At 34.1% G+C, this 19,162-nt stretch overlaps 2 protein-coding genes and 1 long non-coding RNA gene across 4 annotated transcripts; 2 read left to right on the top strand and 1 right to left on the bottom strand.

Moving 5' to 3' along the window:
* Positions 1-931: 931 nt before the first annotated feature.
* LOC121220777 (uncharacterized) lies at positions 932-1,813 on the top strand. Its single transcript, XM_041100238.1, has 2 exons — positions 932-1,004; positions 1,152-1,813. The coding sequence occupies exons 1-2, from the start codon at positions 932-934 to the stop codon at positions 1,811-1,813; spliced, it is 735 nt and encodes a 244-aa protein (XP_040956172.1).
* A 3,445-nt stretch (positions 1,814-5,258) lies between these two features.
* Positions 5,259-8,947, top strand: LOC107890965 (vacuolar cation/proton exchanger 3). The gene is made up of 12 exons (XM_016815570.2): positions 5,259-5,941; positions 6,221-6,288; positions 6,396-6,424; positions 6,767-6,963; positions 7,111-7,323; positions 7,415-7,546; positions 7,643-7,759; positions 7,861-7,914; positions 8,021-8,137; positions 8,239-8,329; positions 8,413-8,471; positions 8,557-8,947. The coding sequence occupies exons 1-11, from the start codon at positions 5,678-5,680 to the stop codon at positions 8,466-8,468; spliced, it is 1,338 nt and encodes a 445-aa protein (XP_016671059.2). The 5' UTR covers positions 5,259-5,677; the 3' UTR covers positions 8,469-8,471; positions 8,557-8,947.
* Positions 8,948-10,469: 1,522 nt separating this feature from the next.
* LOC107889772 (uncharacterized) lies at positions 10,470-15,010 on the bottom strand. 2 transcript variants are annotated; one of them, XR_005918227.1, is made up of 8 exons: positions 14,763-15,010; positions 14,519-14,613; positions 14,330-14,429; positions 13,765-13,819; positions 13,383-13,517; positions 12,823-13,041; positions 12,495-12,588; positions 10,470-11,042 (listed from the first exon to the last, which is right to left on the bottom strand). It is a non-coding gene; the product is annotated as an uncharacterized lncRNA (long non-coding RNA). The 2 variants fall into 2 exon arrangements; XR_001681844.2 differs by lacking the exon at positions 13,765-13,819.
* Positions 15,011-19,162: the final 4,152 nt, after the last annotated feature.

Here is a 19,162-nt window from a genome sequence, read left to right as displayed (position 1 = left end):
ACACATGCAGCAACAATCGTGGTCATGCAAGCCACATACAGTAAAGAAGCAGCACTTGAAGGCAGCAACTGAAGTTCGTGAATGCTGTCCAATTTCAACTTATTTTGTTGGTTTAAGTTTATATTTTGTAACTTAGTTCTTGTAGAACTTAGTTGGTAAACTTTTGATGTAATTTTTTGATGTTGATTGATTGAAAATTCATCAATGTAACTTATGCAAGCTGATTAACAATTTCTAATGTTTTAAGTGGTGTTAGGTAAGTGATTAGGTAGTATTTTTTATTTGTAAGATTAACTCAAGTGTGATATATGTAATGGCAACTTGCCAATGCTTTGTCAGTGAAAAATTCCAGCTTGTTTTCATTCAAATGCTCTACAATTTTTGCTTTGCTTCTATTCTGTTTATTAAGAAAATTTTCTTGCTTTTGTTTCTTCCCCAAGCCACTAGGCTTGCTGATCAAGTAAGTTAAAACCAGCTTGCTACTACCTTTAACACCAACAATTGGTATCTAGAGCCTTTGTCTTAGAGAACCTGTTCCACTTAAACCATAACTTGAATGGCTTATTCAGGATTTTCTCCAGCAGCTCCACCAGTCTTCAATGGAGAAGGTTTTCATATATGGCTGGTCAAGATGAAGACTTACCTGCAGGCCCTTGATCTGTGGGAAGTTGTCAACACTGATGCTGAGCCAGCACCACTGAGGGTCAATCCCACAGTAGCTCAGATTAGACAACATGCTGATGAGAGGGCCAAGAGGCACAAAGCTATGTGATGTATTCAGAATTGTGTGTCTGATGTCATCTTCACCAGAATTATGGCTTGTGAAACTCCAAAGCAGGCCAAGGATAAGCTCAATGAGGAGTTTCAAGGCACATAAAGGACAAGGCAACAACAACTGTTGAATTTGAGAAGAGATTTTGAAAATTTGAAGATGAGGGAAGAAAAAACTGTAAAGCAGTATGCAGATATAATCATGGTTGTGGTCAACAGCACAAGGCTCATTGGTAAGTAGTTTGATGAAGCAAGGATAGTGGAGAAAGTCCTCTTTACCTTACCTGAAAGGTATGAGGCAAAGATATCCTCTTTAGAGGATTCAAGAGACCTAGCTAGCATATCTTTGACTGAGTTAATAAACACTTTCTATACTCAAGAGAAAAGAAGAGCTAGCAGAGTTGAAGACTTTCAAGAAGGTGATTTTCAAGCCAAAGCTAGAGAGGCCTCGAACACCAATGTTAATAAAGGCAAAAAGTTCTGGAAAAACAGACCTAAGCCTGATGCTGCAAGAAGCAGTGACCAACCCTGCAGGTATTGCAAGAGGTCTGGTCATCCAGAAGAAAGATGCTGGTTTAGACTAGATGCTCTATGTCAATATTGCAAGAAGAAGGGGCATGTTGAAAAGGTCTGCAAAAACAAAGGCAGGCCTAAGCAGACTCACTCACAACAGAAAAGTGAAGTGGTTCGGGTAGCTGAAGACATCAGTGACCATGAAGAACAGGTCTTTGTTGTGTCTTGCTCAGCTGCTGAGAAGAAGTGTTCAAAAGGCTGGTTATTGGACAGTGGCTGTACTAACCACATGTCACCAGATGCATCCTTGTTCAAGGCCTTAGACAGAAGCTGCAAAACTAAAGTCAAAGTTGGCAATGGTCAGTTTCTAAAGGCAGAAGGAAAGGGGGATGTGTTGATATACACTCCCACATGCAACAAAGTCATCTCGAATGTGCTATTAGTGCTTGAGATTGACAAAAACCTTCTCAGCATAGCTCAACTACTTGAGAAAGGCTACTTAATTGTGTTCAAGGGCGAGCAGTGTTAGATTGCTGATCCAAGTGGATCAAGTTTCATGACAGTCACCATGACTGACAAATGCTTTAAGGTTCATTGGCCAAATGACTCAAAGTCAGTTTACACAGCCTCTGCTGATGATTCCAAGCTTTGGCATCAAAGGCTCGGACATGCCAACTTCATATCAATGGCTCAGATGATAAGTGAAGGTTTGGCTGAAAATTTTACCAACTCAGTGAAGAATGATGAAGTTTGTGAGGTATGCCAGCTAGGAAAACAAGCAAGACTGCGATTTCCTGCAAACACAGCATGGAGAGCCATAGAAAGGCTGCAGCTGGTGCACATTGATGTGTGTGGCCTAATGAAGACTGAATCACTTAACAAAAATAGGTATTTCATTCTTTTCATTGATAATTGTACTAGATATTGCTGGATTTTCTTCATGAAACACAAGTTTGAGGTAGCTCAAGTGTTTATGAAGTTTAAAGTTGCAGTTGAAACAGAAACATGATGCAAATTAAAGTCTGTAAGATCAGACAATGGAACTAAGTACACCTTAGTTCAGTTTAAAGCCATTTACAATGATGCTGGTATCAAACACTAGCTAACTAAAGTTTATACTCCCCCAAAAAATTGAGTCAGTGAAAAAAAATAGAAGCTTGATAGATATGGCCAGGTGTCTGTTGTTTGAGAAGAAATTGCCCAAAACCATGTGGGCTGAGGCAGTAAACACTGCTGTTTACCTTCAGAATAGACTTCCAACCAAGGCACTTGCTCACAAGACACCTTTTGAAGCATGGTTTAGATTCAAGCCATCGTTGGCTCATCTGAAAGTCTTTGGTTGCCTGTGTTATGCACAAATACCATCAGTGAAGAGAGATAAGCTGTCAAAAAGGGCCCAGCCAGGTATCCTAGTAGGGTATAGTTTAGTTAAGAAAGGTTTCAGGATCTTAGATCCCTCAACAAACAAGATTCAAGTGAGCAGAGATGTGATCTTTGATGAAAAGACATGCTGGAATTGGGAGAAAAATAAGCCAGAAGCTGTTTCAGAAGAGTTAATGCCTGATCAGACTGAACCCGAGCATTTTGGTCCTCAAATAGACATTGATGATGTGCCTGTCAGGGGTACAAGACTCTTGGATGAAATTTATGAGAGAGCACATGTTGCCATAGTAGAACCAAGTAGTTTTGAAGAAACTAAAGCTGATGAAGGTTGGAAGCAAGCTATGGTTGATGAGATCAACATGATTCAAAAGAACCAGACATGGGAGCTAGTTGAAAAGCCTGCTGAAATGAAGACCATTGGAGTAAAATGGGTCTATCGAGCAAAACAGAATGCTAATGGCAGTATAAACAAGTTGAAAGCTAGGCTTGTTGTTAAAGGTTTCAGCCAAAGGTATGGCTTAGACTACATGGAGACTTTTGCACCAGTAGCCAAGCTTGACACAGTCAGAATGATAGTTGCTCTGGCTGCTCAAAAGCAGTGGACCATTCATCAACTAGATGTGAAGTCTGCATTCCTTAATGGCTTTCTGAAGGAAGAATTTATGTTGACCAGCCTTAAAGATTTGTTGTATCTGGCAAAGAACACATGATGTACAAGCTGAAAAAGGCTTTATATGGCTTGAAGCAAGCCCCTAGAGCCTGGTATGCTCGAATTGACAACTATTTAATCAGTTTGGGATTTGAGAGAAGTGTCAGTGAACCAACATTGTATGTCAAGAAGAATCAAGCTGAAACACAGCTCATCTTCTCCCTTTATGTTGATGATCTCTTGGTGACAGGAGAAGACAATGTTATGCTGGATAACTTCAAAGATAAAATGATGAAGATGTTTGAAATGTCTGATTTGGGAAATATGAATTACTTCCTTGGAATGGAGGTGATGCAAATTGGAGAATGAATCTTTCTCAGTCAGAAATCCTTTACTATGAAGATTTTGAACAAGTTTTCAATGAAGAACTGCAAGCCAACTAGCACACCAATGGCAGTTGACATGAAACTATCGAGCCAAGAAACTGGTGAGACAGTCTGTGAGACAATGTACAAGAGCCTTATTGGTAGCCTGCTGTATTTGACAGCAACCAGACCTGACATCATGTTTGCTGTTAGTGTGCTGTCAAGATTTATGAATTGTTGCAATGATCAGCACTTTCAGGCAGCTAAAAGAGTGCTGAGGTACATCAAAGGCACCATTGGCCATGGTGTGTTGTTAAAAAGGGCTAAAAGCATGAAGCTAATAGGCTATGCTGATAGTGACTGGGCTGGTTCATGTGATGATATGAAGAGCACATCTGGATATGCTTTTAGCCTTGGCTCAAGCATGTTTTGCTGGAGCTCTAAGAAGCAAAACCTTGTGGCACAATCAACAGCAGAAGCTGAATATGTTGCTGCTGCAGCTGCTGTAAATCAAGCCATATGGCTTAGAAAAATCCTAGTTGATTTGAACCTAGACCAAGAAAGAGCAACAGAGATTTATTGTGATAACAAGTCTGCTGTTGCAATTGCAAAGAATCCTGTTTTCCATGGTAGAACAAAGCATTTTAATATCAAGCTACATGTGATAAGGGAAATGGAGTAAGCTCATGAAATCGAGCTGGTTCATTGCAATTCGGAGGAGCAAATTGCAAATATTTTTACAAAGGCACTTAATGTGTCAAGGTTTGTAAAATTAAGGAAGCAGCTAGGTGTTACAAGCATGGAAACTAATGAGGAGTGTTGAAGTTAGCTTCCATGCAACACATGCAAGCCACATACAGTAAAGAAGCAGCACTTGAAGGCAGCAACTAAAGCTCGTGAATGTTGTCCAATTTCAACTTATTTTGTTGGTTTAAGTTTATATTTTGTGACTTAGTTCTTGTAGAACTTAGTTGGTAAACTTTTGATGTAATTTTTTGATGTTGATTGGCTGAAAATTCAGCAATGTAACTTATGCAAGCTGATTAACAATTTCCAATGTTTTAAGTGGTGTTAGGTAAGTGATTAGGTAGTATTTTTGATTTGTAAGATTAACTCAAGTGTGATATATGTAATGGCAACTTGCCAATGCTTTGTCAATGAAAAATTTCAGCTAGTTTTCATTCAAATGCTCTACAATTTTTGCTTTGCTTCTATTATGTTTATTAAGCAAATTTTCTTGCTTTTGTTTCTTCCCCAAGCCACTAGGCTTGCTGATCAAGCAAGTTAAAACCAGCTTGCTACTGCCTTTAACACCAACAAATACTAAATATTATTATAAAAATAAATATGAAATTAAAATCTAAAAGGAGAAGAAGAAAGGAGCATGCCATGGTCCTGAGAGAATCCCTTGGAGCTTTTATATATTCAGTATATAGATTACAGATTTATGGTACGTCTAAACAGAATTAACTATGTTTATTTACGACTTTGACACAATAATTGAATACCGCATCCATACAAAATCATTTGCAATACAATAATATATGGATATATTCCAATCATGCAACTGAAACATTCCCTTTTCTATGTTTAATATTCTACCCATGTCTTGCCTATATACAAATATAATACAATACAATAATATAATATAATATAATTATATACATGCCTTAACAATTAAAAATAAAGTTATACGATAAATTTATAATTAACAATTATATTTTAATTTTCATAAAAATATATAATCGTTGAAAAAATAATATAAAGGTAACTTTTACAAAAATATATAATAACGTATACATAGATGTGGTAAAACTTGAATTGGTATGCAATCATTTAATTCTTTTTTATATTATTTCTATGAAACTTCCTGGAAGCTGCATGGAGTGCTATTTATAACGGACTATGTCTTACACCCGAACTCATCGAGATAGATAGCACGATACTCAACGGTGTTTTGTGATTAAAAAAACTACCAAGATTGTGGCAAAACAAGATGGCTTCCCTGCATGAACCATGGCTAGTGGAGAACGGGTTGAAGGGGTCTAGCAAGGAGATTCGCCATGGCAGGACTGCACACAACATGTCGTCTTCGTCGTTGCGGAAAAAATCGGACCTGACGCTTGTTTCCAAGGTTCGGTATGCAATGCTTAGGCAGTTCCTCGCCAATCTTCAAGAGGTCATATTAGGGACCAAGCTCTCCGTTCTCTTCCCAGCTATTCCATTGGCCATTGTTGCTGAGTGTTATGGATTTGGAAGAGTGAGTTTCTTTGTTTCTTTAATCATTTATTTTATAACTTGGATTGACTTGAGTTGGACTCAATTCGCTTTGACTTATTTGCTACGAGATTTTCTGTGCTGGAAGACTTTGATGATGATCAAATCTTCAAATTATATAAAAGTAAAACATGAAGCCATCAAAATGTATTCACTAATTTCTTTCAACTATTAATTAATAAAATATGATTTGATTATTTCCACTTGAAAACAGTATTTATTGCTGTTTCTCAATTTGTGTGCTGACATTTATGATTAACAGCCCTGGGTGTTTGCATTAAGTTTACTTGGACTTACACCATTGGCTGAACGAGTCAGCTTTCTCACCGAGTAAGGCATATTCATCTTCATTTGTGCTTTTATCCATCCTTATCTAGAATTTAACTAATTTGGCTAATCATGAACCCCTTTTGTTTCTTCTTTCTGTGTACTTGCAGGCAAATTGCTTATTACACTGGTCCAACAGGTAATTATCAACACACATTTATATATATTACTCTAGTTTTCAAAAGGTTGGGTCAATTTATCTTTCTCCATGATTGCCAACTTTGCTACCTACCAGACGTTTCTAGCAGATTCGACACTTGTGGGTCTAAACCAACAAGAGAATCCCAAGCGTACTTAAAAACCTAAAAGCAGTTGTCAAATCTTATTTCTTATCTCTCTTCCAAGCGTGAGTGTTTGGTGCAACATATGGTCACAAAATGAACATTTCAGCTTCCTGAGAAATAAAATTTCTTTTTGTATGAAGAATATGAAAGGGCTGTTGAACAATGGAATTAAATTAATATAATTTTCATTTTTACAGTGGGAGGGCTGTTGAATGCAACATGCGGGAATGCAACCGAGCTGATCATAGCAATTTTCGCACTAAGCCAACATAAAATAGATGTGGTCAAGTATTCCCTTCTGGGTTCAGTCCTATCGAACCTGCTTTTGGTTCTTGGGACCTCTCTCTTCTGTGGCGGTATTGCCAACATCGCAAGGGAACAAAAATATGATAGGGTAAGTTATTACGTGTCAAACTTTACGAGCAATATTTGTTTAAAAAATTACTACCACCACCTAAAAGTTATTTCATCACATTGTGGGAGTGGCATATAGATGTTTAACACGGCTAATTTGGGTGTCAAACACCGTTGAATTTGACAGAGACAAGCGGATGTGAACTCTCTCCTTCTTTTGCTTGGATTATTGTGCCATTCGCTGCCATTGCTGTTCCGTATGAGTGGAGCATCCGCTGCTCTCACAGCCGACCCAACGCTGCAGTTGTCAAGAGCAAGCAGCATTGTCATGTTGATTGCATACGTGTCATACATAGTCTTCCAACTATTCACTCACAGGCAGTTGTTTGAAGCTCCAGAGGTAGTCTAGTTCATTAATCTTACATATTTTTCTCCTAAAACCCAGTTTCTGCTAATTTTGGTGAATAACCCATTGTGGTGCCATTGATTAGGAAGCAGAAGGCGACGACGATGGAATATCAGAAGAAGAGCCAGTAATTGGATTTTGGAGTGGGTTTATATGGCTAGTTGGAATGACTGTTGTCATTTCTCTCCTCTCTGAATATGTTGTAGAAACTATTGAGGTAATTTTAGTTTACTACCCTTGATAACCTGGTCTATTAATTTCTTTGTTATCAACTTTATTATTTACAACTAAACTATGAGTAACTAAATTTCAGGATGCCTCAGATACTTGGGGAATTTCTGTAAGTTTCATCAGCATTATTCTGCTACCCATTGTTGGAAATGCAGCAGAACATGCAGGAGCAATCATTTTTGCTTTTAAAAATAAGCTGGTGAGTAAATCAAAGATCCCTGCCCTCTACCTTTCCCTCTAGACTGTTTTATAAATAGAACAATATGTTGACAGAAATTTGGGACTGAACAAATATTGCAGGATATTTCTTTAGGTGTTGCATTAGGGTCTGCAACTCAGATTTCCATGTTTGTGGTACGAACTTAAAATAATTAAACCCTTCTTTGGCACATGCTGTACTTTACATTATATTTTGGAGCTTCTGATTTTAAAAGAAACCAACATTTCAATGTTGACTCAGGTCCCACTCTGCGTCCTTGTCTCTTGGATTATGGGCATTAACATGGATCTTAATTTCAATCTCCTTGAAACTGGCTCTCTCGCTCTATCCATTATTGCTGTTGCCTTCACTTTACAGGTAAGTTAACCGTTCTATTCAATTTTGCAAATAAAACATCTCGAGTATCATTCATTATTAACCAAATTGAGCCTAAAAATCTTGAATTATCAACCTTGTAGGATGGCACTTCTCACTACATGAAAGGCCTGGTTCTTCTACTGCTCTACATTGTTATTGGAGCTTGCTTTTTCGTATCTAAAACACCTCTAAGTAAGGATATTCGTACATCTTTAGCTCTCAACTATATCACCTACTTACACTATTATTTCCTCTAACTCAATTGTTCACCTCAGACCAAGTAAACATCACAAACTCGGGAGCTGAACTTGCCACAATCCTCAGAGCTTGATAAGTAAGTACATTTCTTAGACAGCTTTTACAAGAATTGATTTTTAATATTTACGGAAACTAACGATTAACCATGGGTTCAAATGCAGGCTTTGCCGTCCCGGGGGATGTCGTTACTCCACCCCCCCCCCTTTTGATGATGAAATGTTTGAAACTTGAACAGAGATTTCATGCATTGGTTATTCTTTCATATCTGGGGCCTGGCGGAAAGCTGACAATTTGCAGTTACTAGGCCGCATACAAGTTGTCATGCCTTCAAAGTTGAGATGGATACTATCTATAAGTATACCGTTGAAGCTTGATGAAGACAGGCTATACAATACACAGCACATTGTTCTGTCTGTGTATACATCTCTCTTAGGTGTGTTTCTCAGTTATGCCCGTAATTAAGTAGTGGCAGCAAATGAGCTACACATGTGGTGGTTTGTTTCCCTCTTGTACTGCAGCTATCAAAATAAATGAAATCGTTGTTGTTCTTTATTTGCCAATTTACCTAATTATTATTCCATTTAAATTTTCCTGAAGAATTCGTGTCGAATCAAGTTCATTGTTAGCTGCAAAGAAACAAAAACACGAGGCAATAGTTACAGGATCTAAATATTATTTTCAGTAATTTATGAGTGTCTAAGGTTGATGATGATGATGAAAAGTCAAGCACGTAGGTAGGTGTGGAGAGAAGTATATGTACCTACTTCGTTGCAGCTAAATATTACGGGTGATTATGAATTTATGCTAATGAAACAGGGATGCAGCAATTTCATCGGGACGCCACATGGTTTTTCTCCCCTTCTTACAAGATGATCATATTCATAGGAGATAGTATGTAGGACCATGAGCCTGCCGATAAAAAAATATCTTTGTTTTTGTTTTTCTTTTACCTTGTTATTATCCAACTTTTGTCAGTTGTCGTGTTTCTTTCAACAATAAAAGCTAATTTATAGAAGAAAAAAAATGGTTTCAAGAAAAAGTATATTTAAAAGTGTTTGAGTAATATTTTCTTATGTTGTATTAAGAGAAACTTGTTAGGGTATTTATATATAATTCTTACTATTACTATCACGGTTCACAATAGGGTTCATTATTTTGTCTTGACATTTGGACCGAGGGTACTGACATTCCCTATCCTTGGTGCTGACATTCTCTGGGTCTACTTTGATTTATTAGACGCTTGTTGTGGAGCACGTGTTTCTTTATTACCTTGGGGACTGACTCTCCCAGCCACTACACCAAAACAGGCTTTTAGCGGTGCTTTTTTAGGCCTTTAGCGACGCTTTTCCTACAAACACTGCTAAAAACCAAGACCTTTAGCGGCGCTTTTCTCACAAACGCCGCTATAGACCGCGACCTTTAGCGGCGCTATTCCCACCGCTAAAGATCACGACCTTTAGCGGTGCTTCTCACAAAAACGCCTCTTTATTACCTTGGGGACTGACTCTCCCAGCCACTACACCAAAACAGGCTTTTAGCGGTGCTTTTTTAGGCCTTTAGCGACGCTTTTCCTACAAACACTGCTAAAAACCAAGACCTTTAGCGGCGCTTTTCTCACAAACGCCGCTATAGACCGCGACCTTTAGGCGCTATTCCCACCGCTAAAGATCACGACCTTTAGCGGTGCTTCTCACAAAAACGCCGCTAAAAACATACATTTAAAAAAATTATTTTAATCAAATACTATCTTTAGCGGCGCTTTTCCTACAAACGCCGCTAAAGAACAAACCTTTAGCGACGCTTCTCACAAAAACACACTAAAAACAGAACCTTTAAAAAAATTTATTTTAATCAAATAATATTTATTTTTATGATAAATATTATATTATGTTTTATTTTTTAAATTTGAACTTTAAATATACTTTTTTAAGGATAAATAAATAAATATTATTTAAATTAAATTTTCTATGAAAATTTTAACTTTAAAACTAAATAGAAAAATTAATGAATTTAGTTTTAAATTTTAAAATAATAAATTAATAACACAATTAAAATCCAAAAGTTAAAACTCAAGTTGTCGTAAATATTAAAGTAAATATAAAAATTTAAATTCAAAACTAAAATAAATAATACATATGAAAAACAGACTAATTAGTTGAACCTAACTATGAATATACACATTGCAAGGTAATAAAAAATACAATGCATTAAATTGTTGAACCTGCCCAGGTAAATTGTTGGATTAAACATGTAGATTACATACTAATGTAGACCAAAATATTTTCCTTTTTCTTCTACCCTTAAATCTAGAGATAGCAAAAACCAGGGACCTAACACCAGCAAGTTCAAATATATCGCTAAAAGAAACACAGCTTTAGCTCCATCCAAATGTACTTTCAATCCTCATTTCAAATTCTGCTTCAATATATTGGATGAATTTCCCCACTGCATGATGTTAGGTGATCAAACAGAGTACTTTAAAACTGCAAAAGTAAGAAGCAAGCATCCTCACTTGATAATCTGAAGGGTTGTCTTCCTCAACACTTGGTCCTCTAAAAGGAAGCAGTTGAGCTTTAGGTTTCTCTAAAGAGAAAACAACACGAATTCCACCCTCAATCCCATGATCTTTCCTTAAACGGTGTCTCACCTAGAAGCAAAAATTTGAGAAAGAGTAAAGTGAATGATAGCAGGAAATAAACCCCTAAACAATGTCTTCTTAATGCAATAGATAAACAAGAGTAAAATTGGATATCCAAAATAACAAATACAAGCATAAGATATTAAAGTTTTTCCAAACCAAATAAAATCTAATTGGACAAGGCCCCAAAGTAAACACCAATCATAAGATCAGCAACCACCAGAAAACTGCAGTAGCAAGTGTAGATTCAAAAGCCACAGACGCAAAGAGCCCCCATTTTAGAATGATTGACAACTCCAAAACAACTTCACCGTATTCAGAATCAATAATATAAAATGCCAGAAGCTCAAATCACAATAAATAATAAAATACAAAAACATAAATATGGCATAACCCAAAGCTACTGATACTAAAATAAAATACGTATCTAGAAGCAAAACCTAACCTTCGTACATACTAAGTAGCAAAGCTGATCCTAATCCTCTATTACTGAATAAAGTAACCAATCTTAAATATATATAAAAAGTATTGCCAAACCCCTAAAATATTGGAAAGAAGCAAAAACTGTAGATAATTAAATTCCTTGAGCAATTTTTTTACACCCTACATAAAACACAATGCTAGACTCAACAATAAGCACCAAATCTTCCTAGTATTTTCCATCATTCTGCCATTAAAAAAAATCCTATTATTAACCCCTCAATTTTCTTTCCATATAGCTTTGCAACCAATGTCCTATCAATATGCAGTAACCCTCTCCATCCACCCTATACTACATTGTAATTTTTAACTTGTTATTGCCTATCCAAAAGCATCAATTCCAGAAACAGTGTTTTATGCTAACAGATTATTAGCAATCAGCTGAATAACTTATGTTGCTTGCTTACTCGTGATTTTGATGGGTGCAATATCAAACAAGCATATAGAAGGATTAGCCATGCACTATCATAATAATGAAAAATAAAACATAAATTAGAGCATAACATGAACCACATAAAGAAATTAGGAGTTCTATATATGGTGAAAAGCCAATATTTGACTGCAACGTTATATAAAATTCTTATAGCCAATAGGTAAAACTGAAAGTTCATAAGTCATGATGATACCTTTGTGTCAATGTTATCAATGCAATCCAAAACAAAATCAGGGTTTATCTATTTGATTAAAAAAATAAAAATTATTTTATAAATTATTTTTTAACCAGGGTTTAAATTTGACAAATTTAAAGACTAAATGTTATTTTATCTATAGATGAATTGAAATGCCAACTAAGCTTCTTATATAGCAGCTCTGTCAAGGTTCTGAACTCCAGCAGAATCAATCAAACATAATCATTGACAATATATATATAATTTTATATATAAAACCTTGTTTGCTCTAAATAAATTTGGATGGAAAAGGGTTAATTTCATATTCTTTAAATTATTTAAAATAAATGCCTGCATGGATGGAGTCAAGTACCTTCTGGGAGTTCAGGCTATTCTAATGGGGTACAAAGAGACTTAGCTACTCCCATCTCACCCCTTGTTCGAGCTTTCACATCTTTCTCCACCTCCTATATATACAAAACATAAAACATCATTTAAGAAAAATGAGCTACATATGCCTCGAGAGATTAGAATATGATCTAGCTCATGTTGTTGCCTAACAAAATACTTGAGATTAATGATGATTAATGATGCAGTTCTAAGAAAAAAGGGTAACAAATAACCATTAAAACAATACCAATTAAATGTTAAATTGTCATGAACCCTATAAATAATAAGGATTCTACAAATTAAAGTCATACCTCCTCATCATACCAAGGAGCTAAGATTAGTTTCTTTTGCCCAAGAGCTTTTATAAATTCATCCCACGTTTTTACAACTTCAATGCAGGCATCTCTTTTTTGTTTTGCCACATCGAATAAGTTCTGTTAAATCTTATCCAACATTCCTTTTACTTGTTCAACCAAAAAGACTCTAGAGATATCAGTCTTTTCTCCATTGTCACGGCGAACTGCACGCACCTGTCCAATAAAACACATTCTGGTTTCAATAATAAGAAAATAATACATAAAAGAATAGAAGGAAAGCAGGAATAAGAAAAAAAAAGGGTTAATTGCATGACCTTAAAGAGCTAAGAAAATACGTAATTTTGTTTTGGACTTAAAGAGCATAATTTAGAGTACTATTAGAAGTTATGAATTCCGAGGACATGTAAGAGAAGTGCACAAGGCTACTAATAGGAAAATGGACAGCAAATAATCATCTTTTACGTAATAATTAAACAAATAAGCTATCCGGTTTTTCTTTTGGTTTGAGTTGGTAAAACGTTAGGCATGTTCGTATTCAAAATAAGTTTTCTGACCTTTAAATTTTTCATTATTGTTGCAAATAGAAGCACCGTCACTGAAATGAGAATCTCGACATGCTCCTTGTCTTTCTAGTTGCAGGCTTCTGTTAGCAGTATTGCTATCAAAATTTACAATTGCATTTGAAGAACCTGCAAGAATCAAAAAATTTAAAGTACATATGCATCATAAATTTAATTAAACCGTTGACAAGGGAAGGCGGAAAATAAAAATTAAAAGAAAAAGAAAACTTCCAAAAGTTCTATAAAAGTAAAACATGTACAGGTTCCCCAAGTCATACAAAAGAATTAAAAAGCTGAAGGTGCATATAACAACAATTTTATGATCAAATTCTTATCAGCACATTCTAGAGTGAAAAATCAATGAAAGAGCACTGACCTTATAAAATCAAAACCATTACTTTCTAGGTGCATCAAAAGCCCACAGTATTTGCCTAAAAGATAAAATCAAAATAGTTTGATTTTTTTGTTCAACACTTTAACAAAAGCTTGGTTTTTCAAGCTCAACTGAAAACATAGGTTAACTAAGCTTAAAAATTTGTTCCTCAAAAACTTTCCAGAATAACCATATGCTGAAGACAAAGATCGCATTGACATTTAGCATTTCAAAGAAACCAGCATCTAAGAGCAAAATATAAACTAGCCACACATTGAAGAATTGATACAAAGATAAAACTGGCATCTTGTAAAGAACACCATGTCAAGCTTCACAAATTATTTTGGCATTTCCTCTAATTGGGGGAGGATGCTGAATGGGTATGTGCTAGCATCCAAAAAAACATATCAGTCACTAGAGTCTTCATAATCTAATTCCATAAACTTATCAAAGGAACAGTCATCTCCAGTCCCATGTACAAGTTGATCACATAACCTTGGAATTTAATCATGAATGTATGCATTACATGCATGCATAGGAGTGAAAACAGAGATAAGGTAGAACTTACAAACGAACTTGATGGCATTGGGTTGAACAGAGACCAATGGATTACTCCCGTCAGCAGTCATGACTGGGTCCACCGCCAACACCTGGATGATCTTCACTCTCTTACAGAAAGGAAAACAAAGAAGAAAAATAAACAATCAAAACCACCCACAACAATCTTTCAAAACCAAAAAGGAAAAGATAAACCAACCCCAAAAACTTTGAAAAGCCAATGATCCAAAAAAAAGTGCTTCTACTTTTGTTTTATTTTGTTAGGAGCTTTGGTGCCACCCTGAGAATGCCAAACTGCAGTTTCCACGAGATGGATAGAAAAACAAGGAAAGAAGAAGAGATGGTGACAGGTGTTAACATAAACACTGGTATGAACAGTCGTTAACAGAAACTGAAGAAAATGAAACATGGGTTTTGCTTATTCTTAAATTAAAAGATGGTACCAAGATCAGGAAGAGGGGGCGCAGTGAAATGGAGCTGTACATTTGAAAAGTTCTTCGGATCTGTGATGGAATCGCATAGAGCAGCTAAAGCTTGTGCATTAAGAAAAGTTCTGCAGAGAAAAATCTAGGGTTCCAAATTTGGGCGTTTAAGAATTGAGGTTGAGGAAGAAAAAATAGCAATGGGTATGGCGTTAAAAGTTTTAAAGGACGGTGTGTTTGTAAAGTTGGGGGTTTCAAGGGGGGAAATTAGGGAGGGATTTTAGGGGGGGAAATTTATAAAATGACGCTTTTTTTTTAAGTAAAATTATTTTTTTGTGGCGTTTTTTTAACTATTGTTTTTTATTATACTGTTTTGTGGTTAAAATTTTTTAATTTAAACATTTAATTTTGCAGTTAAAATCATCAAGGTAGCAATTAAAAAATGATAAAATAATTTTGTAGTCTTTAATGTTTGTAATTTTTATTAATTTGGTCTTTTCTTTAAAAGTATATAAATATTATAAAAATAAAAGTTTAAAATCTTTTTAAAAATTTTAAAAAAATTAAAATCTTTTAAATTTCATTTTAAAATTTTAAATCACGAAAAATATAAAACCTTTCAAAATTTAGAAAAGTATATGTTATTTACTTTTAAATGATAATTAGAAATGTTCACTACCCATACAACACACCTAGTCCAAAATATGGTTAGGCTTAGATTTATATTTTTTATTGTTTTTAAACAAGGAAATGGGTGATTCGTGTAAAACGAGCTTGAAGTTGAAAAAGTTTTTAAAATTGGACATTGGTAACACCTAATCCATAAACCTTAAAATGGTAACACCTAAACCTTAAACTCTAAACTATGCATTGTAACAGTCAAATCATTAACGCTAAACCGTAAACCATAAACATGAAGCCCTAAAACAATAAATTTGATCATTATCTTATAAGCCGTAAACACTAACCTCATATTAACACTAAAATATAAACTCTAAACCTTAAACCCCAATCCCCAAGCCCCAAGCCCTAAACCTAAACCCTGAACTCAAAATTGTAATCCTAAAATAATAAACATTATGATGATATTTATTCATCATTATCCACTAACCCGACCCAAATCTAAATGCAAACCCTGCTCTGCTCTGCTCATTTTGTTTTCCCAACCCTGGACTTCAGCACTCGCCACTCACCCACCCTAACGAAGTACTCAACGTAATTCGATTAATGATTGCAAATATAAGATATTTGCTTTCTTTTGCCATTGGGCTATTCAGATAAATTAGACCTACTTGTCCACTACTACCACTATACCGCCTGAAGTAGCATTCGGCTCTAGACTCGAGACTCAACTAACAAATTTTTGTTATCAAGAAAAAACAAACAGCCTTTTCTTTTCGGGAGCAAATCGTCCAACTAACCCCACCAACTCTACTAGTTAAATTGAATCCCAACTTCACTTAATTATTTTCTAAAATTCATTATTTAATAAATTTTATTCGAATTTCAATATTTATAATATTTTCATATAACCCTTTCTCAGCCTAAAAAACCTAGTATTAATTTCTTATGGGTATTAGACCAAATAACAACCTCATTTGTCCCTTTTTATTCATTTTTAGTTCTTACTCTTGAGTAGGTACTATATATTAGGTCATTGTTGTGTTCATGTATTACCTTACTCTTTCATTAATTCATTATTTATCACGATATTTGGTGTTTTATATTACTTTCTTTGATTTATATAGTCGAACTATCAAAATTTATTATTCTTATAAAAATTTATTCTATTTTTTATTCTTTACAACACAACAATTTAAGTTTTATGATATTTTATTTTACTCATAATTTAATATATTTTTCTAGTAAAGTAGTTTAAATAAACTGTGATTGAAAAATAATAATAAATAGTTAGGAGTTAGGACTTCTCTTTAACAAAAACATTCTGGATTAAACAATATTATTTGTTATCATTTTAATGTAAATTTGACCAATATATAATAAATACAACGAAATATTAATTTTTTTCAACTTATAATAAAAAAATATAATTGAAACATTACTTGAGATTATATTAAAGAATGAGATAATTGAAATGGTTTTAGCTTTTATTATTAGCGGCGTTTTTGAAAAACGCCGCTAAAGGCCAGCATTAGCGGCGCTTTATCAAAAACGCCGCTAAAGGCACGAGCATTAGTGGCGCTTTCTCAAAAACGCCGCTAAAGGCACGAGCATTAGCGGCACTTTCTCAAAAACGCCGCTAATAAGCACTGCTAAATGCCTCAAAACTTTGAAAACGGCATCGTTCGACTTTCTTTTTTTGCGGCGCTTCTTGAAAAACGCCACTAATACTTATTTTTAGCGGCGTTTTTCAAAATGCGCCGCTAATGCTCGATTTCTAGTGGCTTTTTTTGTCCAAACGCCGCTAAAACCCTGTTTTGGTGTAATGAGCGAACCTCACATCTATCAATCACTAGGAGGGGTCTTCTTCGCAAGCATGATTCATGATTTTGTTCTTGCGAGGTTTACACGAGCTCTCTCTTGCGACCTTACAAGCCAATAAGAAAGTATATTTAAAAGGTATGGTGAAAAAAGTGGTTCTGAAAATATACAATAAGTTGGTATTGAAATTGTACGGTAAAGAAAAAAGTGGTTAATATGGTTGTAGACATGATCCTTATAGTTGGCATGGATAAATGCTTATTTACTTGAAGGCGAAAGGTTGCAGGATGATCAAGTTTAAGAATTGGTATAGCTGGGCTTGGAAGAAGAAATTGAAACTTTCCCATTATTACAGAATTTTTCAAAGCACTTTCAAAACTTTTTAAGACTTAAGCATCCTAAAGTTGCTTGGCATAGAGTAGTTTATTTCTTAGTTAGCTGCCCAGGATGGATTGTCAACCAAAAGTAAAATGGTTTGGGGATATGGTAGTCGGTATTGTATTGGTATTGGTTAGTACATATTGTTTTGGTAATTCTAAATCAATATCAACTAGTTATGTTTTATTCAATCAAAATTTCAATGTCACTAGTCACTAATCAAAGGTCGTGATGAATATATACATAACATTTGTGGAGGTTAATTGATTAAATGAAGCTCATTTAACTCACTTACATTAACCCGATTCGTGGAACATATAAAAAAACTCATTTACTTGAAGTTTTAATGGCTAATGAAACACTCAAGTAAAACTAGAGTTACCATAGTGAATATTGTAAATTTTAAGAGATAAGATTGTATAAAACTTTGAAACTTCTAGAACGCACTCCTTGTGGATAGGTTTTGGTCTCAATCATTGATGTAATTTAAACTGCACCATTATATTTGGAGAAGTTCAACTATAAATAGAGGTTTCCGTGATAGCATATATTCAAATATTTAGTGTGCTTAGTTTTTTTTGTATCTTTTTTATTCGTTTTTTTCTTCTTCATTTGAGAGTTTACTTTCGTTTTATTTCGGTGGCTTAGAGAATTTTTGTTCGAGAGTTAATTTAATATAAGCATATTTGAATTTAAGGCTCCGTTTGTTTCACTGAAAATGGCTTCCGGAAAATGATTTCTGGAAAATGACTTACTTTTCTGGAAAAGCTAATATTTTCTGATGTTTGGATGAATCTGTGTAAAATATTTTCTTTTGTTTGACAGGTTCTTTAAAAATATTTCATAAAAGTCGTTTTCAATTAAATAAACATACATTTGAGATTTTTTTTTATTTTTCATTGTTTAATTGAGTTTATTTTATATCTATAATTTTATATTTTACATTGTTTTTACATATATTAAAAATATTTTGTTAAATTTAGGTTCATTGCAATGATTATTTTTTAGTTACATGACTACCAACTGAGTATTTTTTTTATTTAAAAATGTAACTTTAACAAAATTGACAAAAAAAAAATCAACAATGTCAGCAGTTGGGCTTGATTTTCAAATCTGAAAAGTAGAGGGACTAAATTCTTGAAAATAAAAGTACAGAAACTAAATTGCAAATTTGTGAAGAGTATATAGACTTATGACATATTTTAACATTTATACTACAAAACATTTATTATTAATATATTTATAATTTTAATAAATATTTAGTATTAAAATTTTAATATTGATATTTTCAATAATATGTGAATAATATTATTTAAAATTATTATTTTTTAAATTTACTATTAAAATAAAATTAAATATTAAATAATTTATTAAAAATAATAAATTATATTAATTATATTAATAATTTATTATATGACTAAATATAAAGCATTAAATACGTATGTTTAATCATATTAAAAAATATAATATTTTATATTAATATTTTTAATATTTTTAAAAATAAAAAAATTATTATCAATATAATAATATTAAACTTGATTTAAGTTAAGTTTTATATAAAAGTAAAATTATCTATTGAGGAGCTCTTTTCCTGAAAATGG

Source organism: Gossypium hirsutum, chromosome D09, assembly GCF_007990345.1.
Source record: "Gossypium hirsutum isolate 1008001.06 chromosome D09, Gossypium_hirsutum_v2.1, whole genome shotgun sequence".
Classification (NCBI taxonomy): Eukaryota; Viridiplantae; Streptophyta; class Magnoliopsida; order Malvales; family Malvaceae; genus Gossypium; species Gossypium hirsutum.
This window is presented reverse-complemented; position numbering and strand designations above follow the sequence as displayed.

Bases quoted from the DNA above. Each gene is read 5' to 3' on its own strand.
- LOC121220777 (XM_041100238.1), top strand. From the start codon at position 932: ATGAGGGAAGAAAAAACTGTAAAGCAGTATGCAGATATAATCATGGTT. The intron at 1,005-1,151 runs GTAAGTAGTTTG...TCTATACTCAAG, and splicing joins CAACAGCACAAGGCTCATTG to AGAAAAGAAGAGCTAGCAGA.
- LOC107890965 (XM_016815570.2), top strand. From the start codon at position 5,678: ATGGCTTCCCTGCATGAACCATGGCTAGTGGAGAACGGGTTGAAGGGG. The intron at 7,324-7,414 runs GTAGTCTAGTTC...GCCATTGATTAG, and splicing joins AGTTGTTTGAAGCTCCAGAG to GAAGCAGAAGGCGACGACGA. The intron at 8,330-8,412 runs GTAAGGATATTC...TGTTCACCTCAG, and splicing joins CGTATCTAAAACACCTCTAA to ACCAAGTAAACATCACAAAC.